Source organism: Lycium ferocissimum, chromosome 12, assembly GCF_029784015.1.
Source record: "Lycium ferocissimum isolate CSIRO_LF1 chromosome 12, AGI_CSIRO_Lferr_CH_V1, whole genome shotgun sequence".
NCBI lineage: Eukaryota > Viridiplantae > Streptophyta > Magnoliopsida > Solanales > Solanaceae > Lycium > Lycium ferocissimum.
Window position 1 is genome coordinate 27995299 of NC_081353.1, and position 22338 is coordinate 28017636.

The window sequence follows — 22338 nt, forward strand, 5'->3', positions numbered from 1 at the left end:
AGAAATTGGGAGCACATGAACCCATGATAAATTATTCTAATAAGACACATATCAGGCACGTGTCACGTCTACATTGTGTTTGCATCATACTTGTGCAATTATTCTTATCTATAAATAGCTCATTATGAGACTTTATTGCTATAAATTAACTTACTCATATACATTTATTATATGTGTAACTTTTAAGTATAAAGTAACTTTAAGAAACTATCCTCTCTGATCAACTGCAATTCACGATTATTCTTATCAAAATAACATGAGAATTAGCGCAATAAAGAAGGAAATTAGTTTCTCAGATAGTTCAATCACTACATCTAAACATGATTCTAACAAAACGCATGTATTCAGATATGTTTTCTTGATTAAATTAACGTAATGTTGGATGATGTCTAGTCAAAATCATTAAGTTCCCCCATCCAGGGGTGTCAATAGATTTCAAAAAAACTGACTAAACCGACCAAACCATACCGAATCAATTTTTAGGTTTCTTTTAATAAAATCGACAGTTTTTATATATATTTATAACTGTACCGAATAATTAGGTTGATTTTTAATTTAATAAAAAATAAACTGAAAAATACCGAACCGTACTAAGTAAGTTTATATGTGTAAAACATATTCTACATATTAAATTTAAAAATAATAAATATAAAACAATTTGTCTGAGGTTCGGGATGATGAAAACGACTACAAGCCAACAACATAATTAACACTTAAAGTTTCAACTCTGAAACCTATTATACTATTCCTATTGAAATTAAATTAATTCTAGCATCTCGAGTAGTAACTGACTTGTAAGCTAAAAAGTTTTCCAACGATTTTGGATAGAAAACTATAAAGTATTAGATATCTTTCCTCTTGTATGATTTTAAATTTCTCTTATTGGATACTTAATTTTAGTAGACTTGGTTCTTGAGTCTCATGTTGATTGATTTTTTGCCCCCTCGTGTGATCTAAATTATAATTTTTGTCTTTGCTTAACATTGTTTTACATTACCGTAAACTAGTAGGATCAATCTTTGTTCTTTTCGTCTTTCATGTTTTCTTGATTCATCATTTTTTAAACAGTAAAAATATCTAGAGAATTTTTGCCAAAGTCCTATTGAAGTATGTAGACACCGTGTCTATAACTTTTTCTAGTGACTATAACATGGTATTCTTTTTTTAAAAAGAAAAATCAAAAATTAAACGAACCATACCTATATCAAAGAGAAACCGAGATAATGTGACGGTTTCAAAAAATCTAATTTCAATTCTACAAAATGAAATAACTAAAAAATTAATATGATATAAATTAATAGCTTCGTTTGGATATAACTCACAAAAATTTTATAAAATAATCGGGTCGAATTACCTTATTAACACCCCTGCCGATCCCGAAGTCATGTGGGGGGTTTTCAATCAGATATGTTTCACTATCTAAAATCGGTTGGGACATGTAGACAAACCCCAAACATTTTTGAAGTACAGAGAGGTTTTAGAGTAAAAAACTAAAATCAAACGTGATGTGGCCAATATTCCTCCTCAAACAAAAGAGACTACTTCTAGTGAACCAAAAAATGAAACAAAATCATAAAAAAAAAATTCATAAAGTGGCCACTACGACTACTTCTCATCAGTTTTAGCTGAATTACATCAAATGGCCAGTACTGCTACTTCTCCTTCACTTTGTTTGAATCATCATCGTTCTTTAATTCCAACAAAACATGGGGTTTCTTGGAATTCAAGAATTTGTGTTCCTAAACGGTTTTACTCAAGTGGCTTGGCTTCAAGAATCAAAGTGAGCTCTGCTGTTGCTTTAGAACCGGTAATTTTTGAAATTGGGAAAATTTGAAACATTTTTTCCATAGTACTCCTCCATTTCATAATAAGTGGTGTTTTAGGCTTTTTATTTTGTTTCAAAATAAGTGGTGTTTTATGATTTCAGGAAGAAATTTATATTGTTCTTTCAAAATGATCCTTATTTACATAATCAAGAATCATTAATTACATTTTAGGAAAAAAGTATTTTTTTTAGAAAGAGTTAAAATTTGATTAGGTGTAAGTTAGTAAAAACACTCCTAATTAAGAGTGAAATTAGGGGTGAGCAATTTGTTAACGGTGTGCATAAGTTAAAAACACCACTTATTATGAAACGGAGGAAGTACTGATTATAGTTTGATGTTTTTGTTTTTTGTGTAAACATGAGGCAAATCAAAAGTTGGAACTTGAATTTATCAACATGAGTCTCTTTTTGAGCATCAGATGTTCTATTGGTGTTTGTTATTCACTACTCTCTCCGTCCCAATTTAAGTGTCTTACTTTCCTTTTTGGTCTATCGCAGAGAGAGTGTCCTTTCTATATTAAGTAGTAAGTTCTATATTAAGTAGTAAGTTGAGAGTTCAAACATCTTACATGGCAAATTTAAAACCACAAGATTTAAAAGTCTCTTTTTATTCCTTAAACTTTGTGTCCAGTCAAACTAAAACACTTAAATTGGGACGGAGGGAGTACTAAAAAAAAAAAAAAAGGAATTAGCGAAGGACAAATTGTGTAGCTAAACAGCAAAACGGATTAGCGATGGATTTTCGAATAGTTCTGTTTGCTACAAGCATTTTAGCGACGGATTAACAATAAAATTCGTAGCTAATTCCAGTTTGATTTTAGTGGGGTTCTCTGTTCTGCTTAAGTTGTCGGAGCATAGACTCAGTGGCAAAGCTAGACTTTTCATTAAGAATATTCAAACAAAAAAAGCTAAGGGATACAACATCTACTATATATACAGAAAGAATAAAGGGATACAACATCTACTATATATACATAAAGAATAATTTTAACTTTATATATACAATGTATCTTTAGACGAATGGATACCTTGGCTCCGTGCAATGCATAGACTGATGATGCACGAAATGATTTTTGGCTTATTGCTGCTATATTCATGCAATTATTAGCTAATCGGAAGTTTATAACAATATTTTAAAATTGGGAGCTAAGTTTTCACGACGAGTGTATTGAATGCAATTGGATGATTGGTAAAATTGCAATGTGTATAAACGATTAAATTGAAATATTTATCTTGTTTTATGGATGAACTCATATTAAATCAAGAGAGCTGGTCATGGCTATATTTATTTCTCTTCCTCATTGATGCATAGGATCGTGATCAAATGTTACAATCATGAGCTTTTTTTCTGCGTAATTGCCTTTTTCTGTGACTCACCTATTTTCTGGTGTTTGGTAAATAAGCAAAAACTATTATCTCAAAAGCATTTGTATATAATATAGACAAACACTAATGGGGCTGGCATGGGGGGTTGGGGGTGTTGCGGGTGGCAGGGATGGGCAATGGGGATGGATGTGGGTGTGGGATGTGTTGGAGGGAGAGTATTAGACAATTAGTGTAGAATGCCACTTATGGAACTTGTTTTCCCTACTTCTACTAGGGAATTCATTTTCCTCATTTTTAAGTTTCCAGAAATTCTGACCATGAGAAAATTGGAAAACATTTTTCGTTTTCCTCCATAACAAACACACCCTTAATGTGGTTAAGTGATGCATTACCTTTTGTTTTCAGTTTATAATCATTTCTCCTGTCTTGTTCAGGAATTGAGAACTCCAGCTCAGGATGCTACAGAAGCTGAATTGTTTGCTTGCCCAATTTGTTACGAACCACTTATGAGAAAAGGCCCTTCAGGATTTAACGTGTAAGTTTAGTCTTTCAGATAGAAAATGCATAGTAACAGTGATTCGAGGTTTGGCCTAATTTTTGTTTGACTTTGAATATAATTCACTTACAGACCAGCAATCTACAGATCGGGCTTCAAATGTGATAAGTGTAACAAGTCATATTCAAGCAAAAATATCTACCTTGATCTCACTGTTACCTCTGGAACAAAAGAATACAGTGAATCTAAGCCAACTCGGACTGAGCTATTCAGGTATAGTGGCACTGTTTCAAGATTCATGTCATTGCTCGATTAAATTATATTATCAAAAAAAAATTATATTCAGTTCTTCTAGCATTTATTTTTTGTTTCTGGTTTGTTTTTCTTAGGCTCTAATGTTTCGTCTAAAAATGTCGACTCGAGTTTGAAGTCCTTAACTTTTCATCCTCTTGCATAAGTACTGCCTTGTTTTTTAGACACCACAATCTACACAAAATTATGTTTGTTTATGATGTAACTTACTTATTTTACCTAGTTGATAGGTATCCTTTTTTTTTTGCCATGGACCTCGGACATACACTTGTAATTCCTTAAAGTCAAAATCCTGGAATGTTTAAAACAGGAAGGAAAGTGGAAATTATGGAAGGAAAACTCATTGATTCCAGTTATGTTATGCAGCTTATTGTACATACCAGGTGCGAGTATTTAGTGTTGCATGTTCAACCCATTTGGCATGTGGATGTTAACGTAAAATATCTGTCTAGCTGCATAATATTTGCCCCCCACACACAACCAAAATTCAATCTAAAAGTTGCATTATAGATATATTTTTGTTCTACAAAGTTCTTCTCCTTTCCTTCTATCCAGAAAAAAAAAGGATGAAAATGTGATTTAGCATCAACATCTGACAAACTTTCAGAAACAAGTTTTTGACGAACTTACAGGTTCTATGTCAGTTCATCCTTAGTGTCTACTAAGAATCATTTGATCAATCTATTAACCACTAAACTATGTCTCAATCCTGAACTAGTTGTGGTTGACTATATGAATCTTCTACATCCATTTGCTCTGTTCGGGTCCATGCTAATACTATGTAATTTGTCTTTTAAACGCAAATTAGGGGTTGTCTAAGATTAAAGGTTCCTTAAATGGTCCATGCTAATACTATGTAATTCTAAGACAACTTTTCTTTAAGATGCTAGATAATTGATAAATCTTTGTATATATTTGTTATTCATGCTTATTATTATTAGGTTGTCTAAGATATATATATTTGTATTTTTGCACCATAGCGCCTTTTTCATTAAAACCCACGCTTAAATGTCGCTTTTTTCTTTTTGCGACGCTTAAATGACATACAAATCTTTGACCATATTAAATAGAGTCATGACTATTAATGTTACAACTACAGTTAAACTTTAATCTCTACTTGTTGGTTTATGCCTAGCTATATGATTCTTTGCTTTCACAATATTCTATCTGTAGCTAACTGCATAGGTCGTAGGTTTTTTGAGATAACTTTCTTGTGTAAGGGTTTACTTCATCCCTTAGTATTTTTGAGTGTCATACTATTGCACTTATGAGTCTGTGCATGTGGAGGTCTTTTGGGACACCACAAACCATCTCAGATTTTTTCTCTTATATGATCATTCATGTGTGATGGTACACCTTCTTTTTTTTTTTTAATTTTTATTTTTAATAACCGTGGTGTCCGGGCCAGCTTGCGCGCACCTCAACTAATTCCACGGGATACCTGCCACCTCCCACCAGCAACAGGTACAAGGTAACTCAGTCCACCAAGACTAAAACAAGGAAAGTGAAGGATAGATAGATTGACACAAAAGAGGACACTAATTGGCAACTAAAGCTCTTTAATTACCTAAAACCTCCAATTAGCATACAACTAGCACCTAATCTCTTAGGATGACCTCAAGGGAATCTAAGTTCCCAAGCAATCAATCCTTTCAAAAATTCACACAATCAATGGCTTCAACAAGCCCTCAAACACTCAAACTCTCAATAGAGTATCAAAATATCATTCATCAACATTTTCTAAGTCTAATGAAATGTTTATCCTACTACTTATACTAGGAAAATAAGGAAGACATCTAACTATTACAATTATACCCTTAATGAAGTAAGGGCCTTGTTTGGTTGGTCTTCCTTTGTGAAATGATGGCTTTGCATTTAAGTGATAGCCCCTCTTTGCACGCATAGCCATCCTCTTCACTCATTTGGCCATCTTGATGCTTCTCTTTCTTCACTTCATCCTCCCATGCAATCATCCACACTTGGAATCCCCGGGAAGGTTCTCGAAATGTCCTTGAGGCAACTTGGATTGCATCATCTCTGCTGGGATTTGAACTTGACACCTCATGGTGTTTAACCCACTTCATTGACCATTAGGCCACACCCTTGGTTGCGTTACACCTTCTGTTACATGTGATTATTTTTGTTCTTATCCGATCTTGTATAACCACACATCAATCTTAATGTTTGTGTTCTAAGATACTCATCTTGTAGATATGTTAGGTTGTTGGGGACCAACATTCACTCCCATATCTCACAACTTTTCTAAAGGACTTTTCTTTGCTTTTGTTGGTATCATGTTATACTATAGCACTATCGTGGTGCTCCTCCATTTTAGCCATCCTTTTTAATTTCTCTGTTACATATTTATCTATCATGTCTTCCTCTTGAAAGATTAAGTCTGGATACTGAATTGCCTACATTTAGATACCACAAATTCGTCTAATCTGATTCCACCTTCTTTGTTTTTATTAGGGTAAACTTGTGATGTGTAGATTTTTACTTCTACTTATCTTGATAACCTAACTTTTTAGAGTACTTGATAGAACCTATGAGTTCACCGTTAGCTAGTTCACAACCTGACAGTTTGCTCAAAACAGTCTAGGGGACCTGGTCCCTGAACTGTTTTCACAGATAATAATGGAAAGTAAATAAGGCAAGATATTTACGTGGAAAACTCCTTGCTCAAGGGATTAAAAACCACGACCTACCCCAGTAGGATTTCCAACTTCACTAAACTGAGCAACTTCAGATTACAACATATTGCAACCTAGGAATTAAACTCTCCCTAACCCTTACAATACACACATTGTAAGCACCTTTACAATAACTCTATTGCAAAGCTCCAAGTCTTGACTACCTCTAGCCAACTACCCAACTGATGCTTAGCTAACTCTAGCTAAGAAAACAAGTTACAAAGATTGAAATCTGTCCTACTATGATGCTTCTTGACAAGCAATGTAGGAATACAAGTTAAGAGCATGAAACATGACTCAACTATCCTGGGACTTCAGATGTCTTTAGTGGCAGGAACTGGTCCCTCTGATTTTTGAGATCTTGTTCTTGTGGACACCTTGCGAAAGGTAGCCGCCACACTTGAGAGAGATATAGCTTTTTAGACTTGCAAGTGTTAGGTCAAATAATGCCCTCACATGTTGTATAAATATGAGACCAAACAGATCTAGAGCATGTGAGAAACATGTGACCATGAGTGGTAACTTTCCAAGGGCTATTAGTTCCTAGCACACATACAGCTGTGCTGCTGCAGTTCTGCCTGAACAGTGCAGCAGCTTTACAGCTGTTAAGTACCGTGCAGTACTCTCATGGGACCTGATGGAGGACCTGGTCCTTGGATCGTTTGTCAATCATCAAAACTATGAAATGCTATAACTCATCAGTACTTTTCCAAAGTTTCAACTATTGGTTAATTGCCTTACTAATTTCATCCATTGACATAATATAATTTCCAAATTGCATGCATAGATCCTAATCATGTGTACAGTTAGTTAGCTCATTCATAATTAGGGTAAACAAGTATTTATTCAACGCATATCCAATACTTGGCACAACCCATTTCAGGTCAACTAAGTTAAAAAATAGCATTGAGAAAGTAGATTAGAACCAGAGTATTTTTTTCCACTTGTTGGCACCTATTCCATCCCTTAATTTAACATTTGATAGCTTGGTTTTGCTGTACTACAACCTTTCTAGGGCACTTTTCAAACCTTTATAGGGATACCATCTGCAACATAATGGTGAAGATCTGTAAAGTTGTCTTCGTAATTTGTGTTGAAAATTTATTGAAATAGCATACAGCAACAACATACCCAGTGTAATCCCACAAGTGAGGTGTAGGGAGGATAGAGTGTACGCAGACCTTACCCCTACCTTGGGAGGTAGTGAGGTTGTTTCCGATAAAAATCGAATTATTAGCATCTCTTCTCTTTTATCTCAATGTCTCCTATCATCTTGTCACGAAGCCCTTTAATAGACTTGTCTTGGTTTAAGTCTTGACCTTTCTTCTCTCTTGTACAAATCCTCTAAAGTTTTGATCATGGCTTAGCTAATCACTCTCTTATCTTCTCTCTTAGCTGGCTCATACTCTACACAGGCTTCTCCATTTTTCCATTGTTGGTAACTTCCTATATATTGCTCTTCTTTTGGTTCAACAGCTTTTTGTACCTCGACATTTTACCACTATGATTCAGCATCGACAAATCTTAGAACATCACATGCTATTTTCTCAATTCATCTTTTATTTCCTCCTTGACTCCCCCGCTCCGCTGGTTCAATTGATTGTGTCTGTAAACAACTTATGTGAACTTATTTCCTTTTTAGTGAATTCCAAAAAGAATGACCCCTTTCTAAAGTTAGAGACAATTTAATGTCAACTTCCTGTTATTCCATTAATGAAAAGCTTTATAGCCATATAAAGGTTATGGCAGGTTTAAGACCACCAGTTTCAAAAGCCTACAACCACACAAATGTTATGGCATGTTTAAGACCACATGTCTCAAAAATCTTCCTTTCCTTTTTTAACTACGTGCCCCATCGAATAGATATTGGGTTTGTGGCAAGTAATTTGTTAGGTTGTAGTCTATTTGACAATGACCGCTTATCTCCTTTGTCTTTCTCTTGGTTTATAGCATTTTATCCCTTCATTTTCATTCTTTTTGATTGTTTTGCTTAATGTTTTATAAAGAAATGGTTTATTTAATTTGTGGCCTTCTCTGTTTTGTTAGATTGAGCATTTCTTCTTTTTTTCGTTTAAGTAGATTTCCAAATAAAGTGCTGAAAATTCTCGAGATCTGTTTTCGAGCTGTTTTTTCACCCTGCTTCTTTTTTGTTGGACCCCTGATGCATCTAGTTAAAGCTTGTAACAAAGGACCTTTAGGCTTCATCTGATATCTTTTGATTTTCTAGTTGTTTATTTCTAATTGCTGGTGCTCTTACCTTTTCTAGGAGTCCAGTTGTTTCATTCTTGTATGAGAGAGGCTGGCGTCAAGCATTTAACCGAAGTGGTTTTCCTGGTCCTGACGAAGAGGTAAATTTTTTTGATTGCTCACACTAGTTTTACCGTAGTAGCTTTATGGATTGGATAACTAAATATCAATCTGAAAATAGCTGGGTATAAGTTCTTTCATCTCCATTACATATATAACACTTGTCACTTACCTATTAGCTTTTCCATGATGGAGAATTTTTGGGCATGAGAGGTTTAAGGTGTTGGCCACTTAATCGATGCCTTTTCTCTCATAAGGATTGTATCATATCCATAGACAAGTATTTTACTTCTTTTGTCCCAATTTAGTTTGACTAGTTTAGAGATTAAGAAAATGTAGTTGTAATGGTACTGCTAGAGTAAGAATTTTAAAGTAATTATGCAAAATTGTGAAACTAGGATTAATATTCGAATAGTTTTTGAAAATTTTCCCCCCAGTACCTTGGTCTAGAGGTAAGACTGCAACGCGCCAATGCATGATGTGTGGGTTAGACACATATCTGATATCACTGACTCGAACTCTCGCACAGACTAAATGAAGGGAAATTATCCTGCCCCCATTATCCACCATGCTTCGAAGTGTGTGCCATTGGTTTTTAAGAAAATTTAGGTGGAAGCTTTTAGTTTTCTTATTATTTTCTTTTTTTAAAGGAATTTGTGATGGATTAAACTAGAAATAGTTGAAGCAATTACATGGAGTAAATGTGCTGCTGGTTTTGGTGTATCAGTCCTAATTACTAGTTTCAAGGTATAGATGACTATCTACGTGTGGATTTACTCCTCTCCCAGTAAAGATGCTTTGATTTTTTTCCTGCTATAAATTAGCCAGTGAATTAGTTTATTTCCTGAAAAAGTTGAAACTCCATCTTGTGAAGTCGCGGTGTAAAGTCACCAAGCATATGGTGATGTCTGGAACGGTGAAGGAGCATATCCTGGACACGTTTCACACTGGTAGCACTATAGTTGCTTCTTGATGTATAAACCGGTGTTTTAAAAGGCAGTTTTGGGACTCGCCTCGGGGCGGGGCACTGGCAAAATGCCTCGGGGCTTACGTGTGGGGCTTAGTTCTGTGAGGCTTATGCCTTAAGCGCCCAATCACACCCTAAACATGCTTAACGCTCAACGTTCGGGGCTCGCCTAAGAGTTCTTACATAATTTATGTGTCAAATTGCTCAATTAACATTATTGACCCTCATAATTCTTTATTAAATGAATGATGCTTAATAGTTTTCTTCATCTGTAGAAATAAGACAATTAAGAGTAACTCAAATAATAAACCGTAGTATTGCATATTTACTATTTGCGAACACTGTGAGAGTGAATATCACTTAACATTTCTTTTAAAAATACATAGCCGAATTTTACATCTTTACTTGTCATTGTTCTTCACGTTTGTCATATGTCTCGAAATTATCATAGTTTATTATTTTGCTAATTGAAAGTAATTTTATTTTTATTTATAGAGGAGTGATGTTTTAATTATAATATGATAAAGTTTATTTATTATTTTCTTTTAGGGAGGTAAATTGCATAGTATGATAGTAGTATGCTTTAAGAAATTGTTTGAAAGTTAAGATGTTAGAGTTGGTTTGTATCTCATTATAAGTTTTAAATCATTGCATTAATTATACTTGTAAAATCATGTTAGAAGTTTGTTTTCTATAAGCTTCTTTAATCATGTTTTTAATTTTTTAAAACTATCAATATTTTTCTTTTTTTATAATTTGTGTGTTATTATACTACTTTACTACATTATAAATTAAAAATTGAAATATCCATGGGGCTTATGCCCTGTGCCTCGGGGCTTACACCTCGCCCCGTACTAAGTAAAACGCCCCGCCTCACCCCCGGCCTTTTAAAACACCGGTATAAACTAACCGAAAACAGCTTACCATGCTATACTATGACCACCTAATATGTCAATATATGATAACAAAAGAATTTATTCATTGATTCAAAATATGTCAAACCCAATTGATCCCATTACATGGGATACCCCCGGTACGGATGTGAAGAGGAGATGCGGATGCCCCTGTGCGAAGGTGTGACAGGTTTGCTATGGATGGTTTCAGGAGAGGTAGAGGTAGGCCGAAGAGGTATTGGAAAGAGGTGATTAGACAGGACATGGCGCAGTTTCATCTCATCGAGGACATGACCATAGATAGGAGGTTAAGGAGGACACGGATCAGGGTAGAAAGGTAGTATGTAGTTGAGTGTAGTCAACGCTTCATATCACTCTTGTAGTTTCTTGTCCTTTGATTTCTATTATTATCTGTTGTGTCTTATACTTTGATTGTCGTATGATTTTGTGGTAGTTACGTTATTGTTCCTTCTTTCCAGACTGCTTTGTCGTGCTTTATTTAGTATTTTGTCAGGCTTCTTTGCTTCTGTTATTCGTTTTCCGGACTACTTGGATTTGCTTTTTTTTCTGAGCCGAGGGTCTATCGGAAACAGCCTATCTACCTCCCATGGTAGGGATAAGGTCTGCGTACACTCTATCCTCCCCAAACCCCACTTGTGGGATTACACCGGGTATGTTGTTGTACATGGATACCCCCTTAACTATATTTTTTTTTTGATGAAGTAAGTTGTTTCATTGAGAAAAGGCATCAAGCAGATGCATAATTACAGGGGCTAGTTACAGGTAGACAAAAGCAAAAGAGAATTATAAGCCCCTATACATTGGCTCCCTCTAAAACTAGGGTGCTAATAAAATCCAAAAACTGATCTGTACTAGTCACTGGGGACAACATTGTCCAGCAATAAAGGTTTACTAGACATTTCGCTTTAAGTGCATGAATGGGAGTGGTAGTTGAGGAACCATCAAAACATCTTCTATTCCTCTCAATCCAAATACACCAAAATTACAGCAGGAATCATATTCCAGATCTTTCTGATGGTCTTATCAACTAACTGAAGACTCCAAGAAATTTGAGCTTCCCTTAATCTTTGTGGCATCACCCAACTTAAACTGAAAAACACAAGAACATGTTCCAGAGGTCATATGCTACTGGGCATTGAAGAAAAAGGTGGTCGACTGTCTCTGGAGTTGTGTTGCAAAAAAGCATCTGGTGTTGTCCAACTCTAATCCTCTCCTATTTAGATTGTCTAAAGTAAGACAAGCATTGTTTAGTGTAATCCAACTGAAGCATTTGATCCTCATAGGCAGATTGGTCTTCCATACTAGCTTCCATGGCCATCTATCAGGTACTTGACTTTGTGAGCAGAGTTGTCTATAGCATTCTTTCACTGTGAAAATGCCTTTGCTTCCCCACCTGAGCCTGTCTGCTTCACTTTCATCAATATTGTGAGCTTCCACCTTTGCCAACATTTCCATCAAACTCCCAAGTTCCCAGTCTTGCACAAACCTTCTGAAATGCACATCCCAATGGTTGTTAGTCCTGTTTTGAGCAATTGTGGAGTCCTTATCCATAGCTATGTTAAAGATATTGGGATAATCCACCATGAGAGTAGAATTGTTGAGCCATCTATCCTTCCAAAACTTGATATACTCACCAGCCCGGGTTTGAAGTGTATTCCATGAGAAAATTCAGAGCCTAGCTTACTGATAAATTTCCAAGGACCAACTCCATAGGGTAGATTCACAGTGTTAGAGCTCCAGTTGTCTTTCTTTCCATGTTTTGCTATGACCACATCTTTCCAGAGGCTACCATTTTCAGAACCAAATCTCCATAACCATTTCATAAGTAGAGATTTGTTATGGATTGCCAGATGTTTGACCCCAAGACCCCCATTGCATTTTGGGAGCAAAACTTTGTCCCATTTTATCAGATGGACCTTACGAGTGCTGCTGTTTCCTTCCCATAAGAAGTTTCTCCTGATCTTATCCAGCCTTTCTAGCACCTTCTTTGGGATGGGAAAAAGGGACATAAAATATGTTGGAATACTGTCTAGAACACTGCTGATCAAAGTGAGTCTTCCACCCAAAGATAGGTATTGGAGTTGCCAAGTGGACAGTCTCTTCTCAAATTTCTCCACCACCCCATTCCAAATATCACAACACTTGAACTTGGCACCCAGGGGGAGGCCCAAATAAGTGCTAGGAAGTGATCCAATGTTGCATCCCAGGATTTCTGCCAGCTCCTCTGTGTTGTTAGCATCATTGACAGGATAGATAATACTCTTCAACATATTGATGTGTAATCCTGATAAAGCTTCAAAAAGCTTCAGAGTAAGATTCAGCTATAGAACTTGGGACTTGTCTGCATCACAAAAACTAACGTGTCATCAGCATAGAGTAAGTGGGATATTGTCAAAATGTTTCCTGAGTTTGAGCCCACACTAAATCCCTGAATCCATTGCAACTGTCTTGCCTTTTCCAGCATCTTGCTTAGTCCTTCCATAGCCAAGATGAACAAAAAAAGGGAGAGAGGGTCCCCTTGTCTAATTCCTTTTTGTGGAGAGAAAATCCCAACTGGTCCTCTATTTATCAAGATGAGTATTTAACTGTGGTGATACAATACTTGATCCATTTAAGCCATTTGGCCCCAAAATCCATTCTCTTCATGATAGAGATTAGTTAAGACCAATTTAACTTGTCAAAAGCCTTTTCTAAGTCAAGCTTACACATGATTCCAGGGGCTCCTGATTTCATTCTCCAATCTAGAACCTCATTAGCAATTAAGGATGCATCCGTTATCTGTCTTCCTTTGATGAATGCATTTTGATGACTAGAGACCAGTTTACCAATTACTTTCTTCAACCTTTCAGCTAAGAGTTTGGCCACTATCTTATAAACACTTCCAATGAGACTTATCGGTCTAAAGTCTCTCATTTCCATTGCCCCTGATTTCTTAGGGATCAGGGAAATGAAAGTGGCATTACAGGATCTCACCATATAGCAATGTTGGTGAAAGTGATTCATTGCCCCCATGATGTCTTGTTTTATGAACTCCCATGACTTTTGGAAGAAAGCCATTGTAAAACCATCTGGTCCAGGGGCTTTATCAGGTGCACAAGATTGGATGATTGCATAAACTTCTTCTTCCCCAAAAGCCACTTCTAGCCCTCACTGTCTTCCACTGATAAACTGGCCACTCCCTCAAAGTCGGAGGTTGGCCTCCAATCTTCAGTTTCTGTGAAGAGATTTTGATAATAGTTCAGAATTTCCCCCTTGATCAGGTCTTTGTCTTCTGAAATAACATTGTCAATTCTGAGCTTATCAATTGAGTTGTATCTCCTATGTGAATTGGCCAAAGACTGAAAATATTTGGTATTCCTGTCCCCCTTTTCAACCATAAACATCTTGATTTCTGCCTCCAAGAAATTTCTTCAACTTTGGCTAATTGTTCCAACTCAAGTTTCAAATTTGTGAACTTCTGCTTTTCTGACTGAGTTGGGAACCTGGTCTCTATTGCCTGTTCTAGGAGAGTCATTTCCTCTAGGGCCTTGCTTCTTTTAGATTCAAACCTGCCATACACTTCCTTGTTCCAATTGGAAAGATCTTTCTTCAAGTTCCTCATTTTCTGGGTAAGCACAAAGTCTGGACTGCCACTGACTGTATAATTCTGCCATACCCCCTTGACTATATTACCTTAACATCAAGGAAAAGAGTGAAACTAGTAATTTACTCACTGCCGCGTGATTGTCCAATGCAGTTTAAGATGGCTCAAGAGTACTTTAAAGTTGCTGAAGGTGGTGTTCTTGTTGATATTAGCTGCGGTAGTGGGTTGTTTTCCAGGAAATTTGCCAAATGTGGGGCCTACTCAAGAGTCGTTGCACTTGACTTTTCTGAAAACATGCTTCGCCAGTGTTATGATTTCATCAAGAATGATGAGAGCATCATAAGCTCGTAAGTGGTTTTCTGTCTAATATAGGATATCAAGTCACTGAAATCTTGTTAGTTTAGAAATTGTCTTTTAAGACAGGAAAGATTTGAATGTCTTTTTCTATAAAAAATTGCAGCAATCTAGCTCTTGTAAGGGCAGATGTTTCCAGATTGCCTTTCTTCTCTGGATCAATTGATGCTGTACACGCAGGTGCTGCCTTGCATTGCTGGCCATCTCCGTCCAATGCAGTAAGTTGTTTAAATTTTAATCTTTCCTTGAAAAATCACCTTTATTATGTTCTGTTAGTTTATTCTACATTGATTTCAATAGCTTGTCAGACCTTGTTCTTGTAATATTGATACTATTGAGTCTTACACTTTGGGCCAGTTTTTCCAACATGGGATTGACTTTATGGTGACTTTAGTAGATCTATTTCAGCGGAAGCTGCAACACAGATAATCCTTTATCTTCTGATATACAATTTTACTGTAATTATTCTCATGGGATCACTTTTACGCCGCATGAACATACTTTGTCATTTTCTGATCCATAATAACCATTGAGTTTTTTTCCTTAAAGCCCATTTAACACTTAATGACATATTTATTAACAATTCCGTTATTAATGTCACCAAGTGCAAACAGGACAACTGATTCGGGGCCAAGAAAGCACTATTTTAGGATACCAACCCCGAGCCCCTAAAAATCTGAAAAGGAAACTTTTTCTAGAAACACGAGCTCATTTTAAGGGCAGAAAATGGAAGTGGATAAATATTTAGAGTGAAACAGCTTAATCATTTCCATGTCTACCTATAGTTGTGGTATTTCTGACAGCAATATCTGATTGTTGATGACCTAGTGGACTTTTTCATTGCATGCTGCTTTTGGTTGTAACATTGATATTTGGTTGTGATTACTTCTTTACTAATTCATAAACTTATAATTTGGATTGCTGCCGCATAGTTTTATTTGAATTCTTTGCTGCTTACTAAAGTTTGGCGATTTATGGAATTCTCAAGTTCAATGAATGAAGTTAAATTTACAAATTGATTATGCTGTTATTGTTCGCCAGATTGCTGAAATCAACCGGATTTTGCGTAGCGGGGGTGTATTTGTTGGTACTACATTTCTTCGAGTCAATCCTTCTGCTCCTACGATATTTAGAGCTTTGGAGCAGGTAAACACTTATTTCCATCCCTTGATTATACTCTAAATTTTCTCCATTTTAGTGACGCATGAAATTGGTTGATTATAGTGGTCAAAGAATAGTTACCAACACATAAGACAACATAGAATTCTTGGACTTTCTTCCCATACCTATATTAGAAACTGCTGAACAATAACTGAAGAACGCCAATCAAGCCAATCTAACCGTCACTACTAAAAAATCACTATTTTCCCACTGAAAAATGTTCAGTGGCTATTTCATTCCCACGGATATTTTGATTGAATCAGTGAGAAAAGAAAAAATAGTAATGTTTTCACACAGAAAATTAGGAAGTTTCTCAGCTTTTCAATATGAACCTGTTTCCCACCATGCGGTTTCCCAGTGAGCTGGTTCGGGCGGGAATGAGATGGGAAAATCATGTTTTATGACACAAATTTTCACTGATGGGAAAAACCTCTGTTTCTAGTAGTGAGTCAACATGAAAGAAAGATGAAAAATCTATGGTCAGGAAAATATAGGAAAACGGTTTGTATCTGACAGATAGATAATTGTTTCTGTCAGAGAGATATGAAAATAAATTTCCTTTTGATTGCAGAGTGCTACACGGACCTACAGCTATTTCACTCAAGAGGAGATTGAAGACTTGGTGACAACCTGCGGTCTCATCAACTATACCAGTAAAGTTCAGGGCTCTTTTATCATGTTTTCCGCACAAAAATGCTGATCTTTGGCTGGTTTAAAGTGTGTTACTACGATGTGCAATGTATCTCAACCTGTAGATAATAGTAAAGTTGATTCAGGCAGTTAAAGAACATTCTTTATTGTGAATAATACTGCTGGTAAAGACGATGTAACTGAACACGCGAGTGGCGTATCAGCACATGTAATATGCATTTAGTTCTTGTCCCACCTGGTTTATTGGAATATACTTGTATATTTTTACTAGTCCTGAATTCAGCTTTGTAATTCAGACAGTGCATATGTTTTGATACTTGATAAGTTGTGCTATGACTTTTAGTGTTTTGATGATTTGACAAACATGTATAAAGATCCGGATACGCTAACAGGGGAGCATGTTGGTTGAGTTCCTTCATCTTGTGGTTTCATGAAAGATCAAGTTAGAGACCTGATAAGGGATCAGATCCTGTCCACTCAAAGTTCAACATTACAACTGTAAAAGCTACGCGTCAGTACAGCGATACAACACTGCTGCTTGACCAAATGGTCCAAAGCCTATGCCCTGTCACTCGCACCTTGACTCTCCTCTTATATACACAACATATCCCAAGTGAAACATCATTCTTGCACAAATCAGAAAATCGCTCCATTCTAAGTGCAAGCCTCCAACTCTCAAGGTGTTCCTCAAAAACAAAGCCTCAACAAGTCGAAGGACCAGATACCAGAACTGAAGGTACTTTCTCCTTGCTGTTGAGTCTTTCTCGTTGTTCTATAATTGGTAAACCTACTCTTCACTAAAAGGAAGCTAGTTGTAGGTGTTCTAAATTCTCAAGGTTGCTTCCATAAGCTCGAGTGGTGCACTTGGCAAAAGTTAGTCTAGGTGTATTAGCTTGTTTGGCTAGAGGTAGTCAAGTGTGAAGGTTATAATAGGGTGTATTGTAAGGGTGAGGGGTTATGGGAGTTGGTGCAGAGCACAATCGGTTGTAATCCGAGTTGCTCGGTGTATGGAGTTGAAATCCTATTGGAGTAGGTCGTGATTTTTAATCCCTTGAGTAATGAGTTTTCCACGTAAATAACTTGCCTTCTTTACTTTCGCACTACATCAGGGAACTGGTAAACAGCCAGGTCTCTCATATACTGTTTGGTGGACGCACAATCTCTAACAATTGGTATCAGAGTGGGTGCTTTCTAAAAGGTTAACACCTAGAAGGTATCGTTCTCATGGACGCCTCATCAAACAATGAAGGGGAATCTAGCTCATGGTACGTCAAACTTCAAGAGAGAATGCGGTAAGACAAATGAGTACAGGGACAACTTTTCACGCAGATCTGCAAGAGACATCTGGAATGCTTACAAAACATACAAGTTTTCCGAAATGAAGGATGGTGAATCTATCCAAGATATGCATGATAGATTTACCTCAATCAGAGATAAACTTAAATCTCAAGGGGAAATCTTGGAGACAAAGGTTTTGATTCGCAAATAGCTGAATACTCTCCTAAACTCTTGGCTAAATGAGATAAATGTTATTACTGAAACCAAGGACCTTCAAAATCTAACCATTGATGAACTCATTAGTAGTCTCAAGGAACATGAGGTCACAAAAAGGTTAGGTCTAAAACAAGAGGAGGCATGTGAAAGCAGAGATCTGATCAAGCATGGTCAAACCAAAATGGATGTCGAAGCTAAGCTAAAAAAGAATGGGGAACCTAGACAAAGAACCTGCTCCTCAACTACACCGATAAGCACAAACTGCAGACAATAATGTGAATCTCAAAGACTCAGCAGCCTCAATTGTGCTCAAAATGAAGGTCCAGCTGAACAGAAATAAAAAAAAAAGAGCTTAGTACGTATCGGGAAGTAGAAAAATGCATCGACGAAAGGAAAAGACTTAACCATCACCATTTTTCTGAGGACAAACTTCGACGATGGTCCCTAAAAGGGGTCAGTAGTTCCGTCAAGGCTTGGGTGAGAAAAGGGTCTTCATGAGCATAAAATTTCTTCTCTCACTCAAGAGTTGTCCAGAAAAGGGTTTACACAAAATGGCAGCTCAAAGACAAAGAAAAGCATACATGACATTGCAAAACTCAAAAAAGGAGGCCGAACCCCTGGTTGTCAAGAGACCTGGTCTCTCTGAATAAGGTTAGTAGTCTTTTTAGCACATACTCAATTAACAATTGCTTGAAGGGTCATGTTATTAATTGATATTCACCTTCTTTTCAAACTGCTCAAAACAAAATGTCCTAAGTCTCCAGAAACGACTCAAGCCCATGAGAAAAGATCCCTTCAGCCAATGAGAATTAGTTCCTTCTACTTCTTTTTCAAACTCAAGACTCATACTCTCTCCTTACTCACTTTCAAAATCAATCATACCTGAACTCTCTCTCTTCCCTCTTTCGCACTATCTTCCTCTGGGTAAACTGTACTCTCGCTCCATAACCATGAAAATGTCTCAAAATGAGTCTTGTTCACCTATTACTCTCGAAACTGACTCTACTCTCTCATTGTCCAAAGAACCGATTTGTGCAGACCAAATGTCCTCCGACCCATCTTCTAACATTTTAAGCTCTTCTAACCAAAAGCTCAACCTGCCTTCCCCACAAAATCCTACCATGGAAGATCCTAAGTCTTGTCCAAATGAGAAAGGAAATGAAAGGTCTGACTCAAAAAATGTTTATCGGTCTACCTCTCAATTTCTTCGCACTACGGAAGAATTAAGTGAAAAGGAGATGGGACAGAGGTATATAGTAAACACGAAGATCAAGCCGGGATGATAAGTGTTAAAGGATAGGTGCGATGCTAGTGAAACCAACAAAAGTAATATGTGTAACACCGACAAGATTGGTGAAAGACGAGAGAGGAAAATGTTTTCAAAGATGCTCACTTCGAAGCTCGAAATTTTGCTACATTCGGTCGGTGACAAAAGGTCGGAGGATGAGTGTATAGCCATGTTAATGAAGATTGTGTAAATAAAATCACGTATAATATGGATATCGAAGAATATTGATATACCAACTTAAGGCACATATCCGGTGTTAATTGCCAAGAGACGCATGACGAACCCGGTCCCTCGAGAAAAAGTCGGCGACTCCCCAGCAGGGTAACGATTCGTGTACCCTTGGGAAAGCTTTCTTCTGAAAAGAAACTTAGTTCTCTGGGTCATGATCAAGATGGCATCTCCATTGATGAGTTTTTATCGAGTGTTGTCCCTAAGAAAAGAACTCGCTCTGAGAAACAGGGTGACAGCTTTGCTCCAAAGCCCACCGCTTTTAGGACACCTGTCATAAGACAACGAAGCAGGGGCAGACTTGATGAAACTCGAAAGATCACCAAGGCAAGTAGCTCAAGAAAAGGAAGTCAAAGGTTAGCAGATAAAAGAAAATCGTAAAAAGTTGATTGATGAAGAAGATGGTAAAACTACATCAAACGAATGAAGGAGAAAAGAACGATTCTCTCTCTAAAAGAGTACAGTATAAAAAAAAGGCAAAGGAGAAAAAGCATGGAGATGCGTCGAAACTAATGAAGATGAAGAATATGAAGAAGAGAGTGTGCCCCAACACACCAAGAAAAGGAAGCGTACGTGGTAGGGTAAGGCACCGTTTCCTCCAAGAAAAGAAAAGAGCAAGGAAAAGAAAGAGAAGGTGAGACAATATAAGGAGTCGTAAGAGAGAAATCATCATTGGAAGAGTCTGATCCGAAATAATTGAAAGAAGTGAAATGAAATAACTGATGGAAATCATTCAATTCCAAGAAACAAGATCTGCTGCTAATCTCTAGCTCCCTATGTCTTTATAAATGAGGTTACAAAATTCGATTGCAATCTTGCATGCACCAACGACTCATCTCTAACTTGCTCTGCAAATGAAGTTGTGTTTGAACTGGATGAAAAAGCACTTGGTCAAATCCTTGGAGTGCCCACAGTAGGGATAAAGACAGTTGGAGGAAAGGCCTCTGAAGGTTTCAAAAGTACGATAGCAAAGACGGAGGGAGTAGGAGGGTGAGACGATGTTCAATAAACAACTAAAGGGTCAATTTCAGCTTCTTTTTGAATTTGTAAACAAAGTGGTGCTTCCTAGATCTGAGGGAAGGTGCATCAAGCCGACCACCGACTCCGGTCCGTATGTAGTATAGAGCTGGGCCACTTCTATCACCGCTCGCCGTAATGATTGAACACATGATTAAGGTGATTAACGAGCGGAACGCAACGTAGGTTACCACGCTTTTTCTGCGACAAAAGTCTTCGATCATTTCAAAGTCCCAATAGGCAAGGCCACCAAAGGAGATCGTAAGCGCATAATTATAATATCCACGCTAGAGGAGCGTGAATGTGTGCCAAAGAAAATTGGAACAGGCAACAAATCAATCATCTCGACGTATTGAAGCCCAAGAAAAAGGCCGCTGACAGACATCGCACTCTACAAGCGAAAAATGCCTTTGCTTTCAAAGCTCTCCGGTGAGACAAGGTAAGAACCAAGGCACAAGTAATGGAACTCGGTAGCGTCACTGAAAGGCGAGAAGCTATCGATTGAAAGAACAAAATGAGGAGGTGACGTAGATCATTGTCCAAGAATCATAGGGCTTGGCGACCGGGTAATCTACTCCCATGTCTTAAGAAAAAGTTGATCATCTCCGTCTTGCCGGTCCCCCCTCATCGATCCCCCTTCTTGTCCGCCCTCATTATACTCACTCTTTACATTCTGGTTCCTAACGACTTTGATATACTTCGCTTCTGATTATTTTCGTTTATCCGTTCGAGATTTGCTAATCTTCTCCGTTTATTCAATGGTTACGGCATTTTACTTTTCGATGATGCCAAAAGGGGGAAGATAGTTTAGATAGAGACTATTGTGATTGGAATCATAATATATCTTTGGTGTGATTAGAAACTATTGTGATTGGAATCATAATATATGGTGCTGCAAGATTGGTCTATGTCGCAGGGGGAACAAGTGGGATCTGATACTCAGGGGGAACATCGTGTAAAAGTTTGTCATCATCAAAAGGGGGAAAATTGATAAGTTGTGCCATGACTTTTAGTGTTTTGATGATTTGACAAACATGTGTATAAGATCCGGATACGCTGTTATGCGGAGCATGTTGGCCGGGTTCCTTCATCTAATGGTTTCATGAGAGATTACGAGAGACCCGATAAGTGGATCGCATCTCCGTCCACTCAAAGGTCAACTACAGTCAGAAAGGCTGCAGACACGTGACAACAAAGATAGCGATAACTTTTCGTTGAATTAAACGGTCCAAAACCTATGCCCCGTCACTCTCACCTGGACTTCTCCTCTTATATACGCAACATATCCCAAGTGAAACATCATTCTTGCACAAAATCGTAAAATCGCTCCATCATAAGTGCAAGTCTCCACCTCTCAAGGTGTTTCTCAAGAACAAAGCCTCAACAAGTCGAAGGACCAGATCTAAGAACTGAAGGTACTTTAAGTCCTTAGGTTGTTGAGTCATTGTTCTATAAATTGTAAACCTACTCTTCACTAAAAGAAAGCTAGTTGTAGGTGTTCTAAATTCTCAAGGTTGCTTCCACAAGCTCTTAAGTGGTACACTAGGCTAAAGTTAGTCTAGGTGTATTAGTTTTCTTGGCTAGAGGTAGTCAAGTGTGAAGGTTACAATAGGGTGTATTGTAAGGGTGAGTTGTTATGGGAGTTAATTCCTAGCTTACAATCGGTTGTAATCTGAGTTGCTTGGTGTAGTGGAGTTGAAATCCTACTGGAGTAGGTCATGG

The 22338-nt window shown here is 37.3% G+C and overlaps 1 protein-coding gene across 1 annotated transcript; it reads left to right on the plus strand.

The window, feature by feature from the left end:
- Window positions 1-1448: 1448 nt before the first annotated feature.
- On the plus strand, window positions 1449-16922 carry LOC132039722 (uncharacterized methyltransferase At2g41040, chloroplastic). Its single transcript, XM_059430237.1, has 8 exons — window positions 1449-1807; window positions 3586-3686; window positions 3780-3920; window positions 8919-9000; window positions 14577-14770; window positions 14884-14995; window positions 15819-15923; window positions 16510-16922. Exons 1-8 carry the CDS (start codon window positions 1640-1642, stop codon window positions 16636-16638), a joined length of 1032 nt encoding a protein of 343 aa, XP_059286220.1. The 5' UTR covers window positions 1449-1639; the 3' UTR covers window positions 16639-16922.
- Window positions 16923-22338: the final 5416 nt, after the last annotated feature.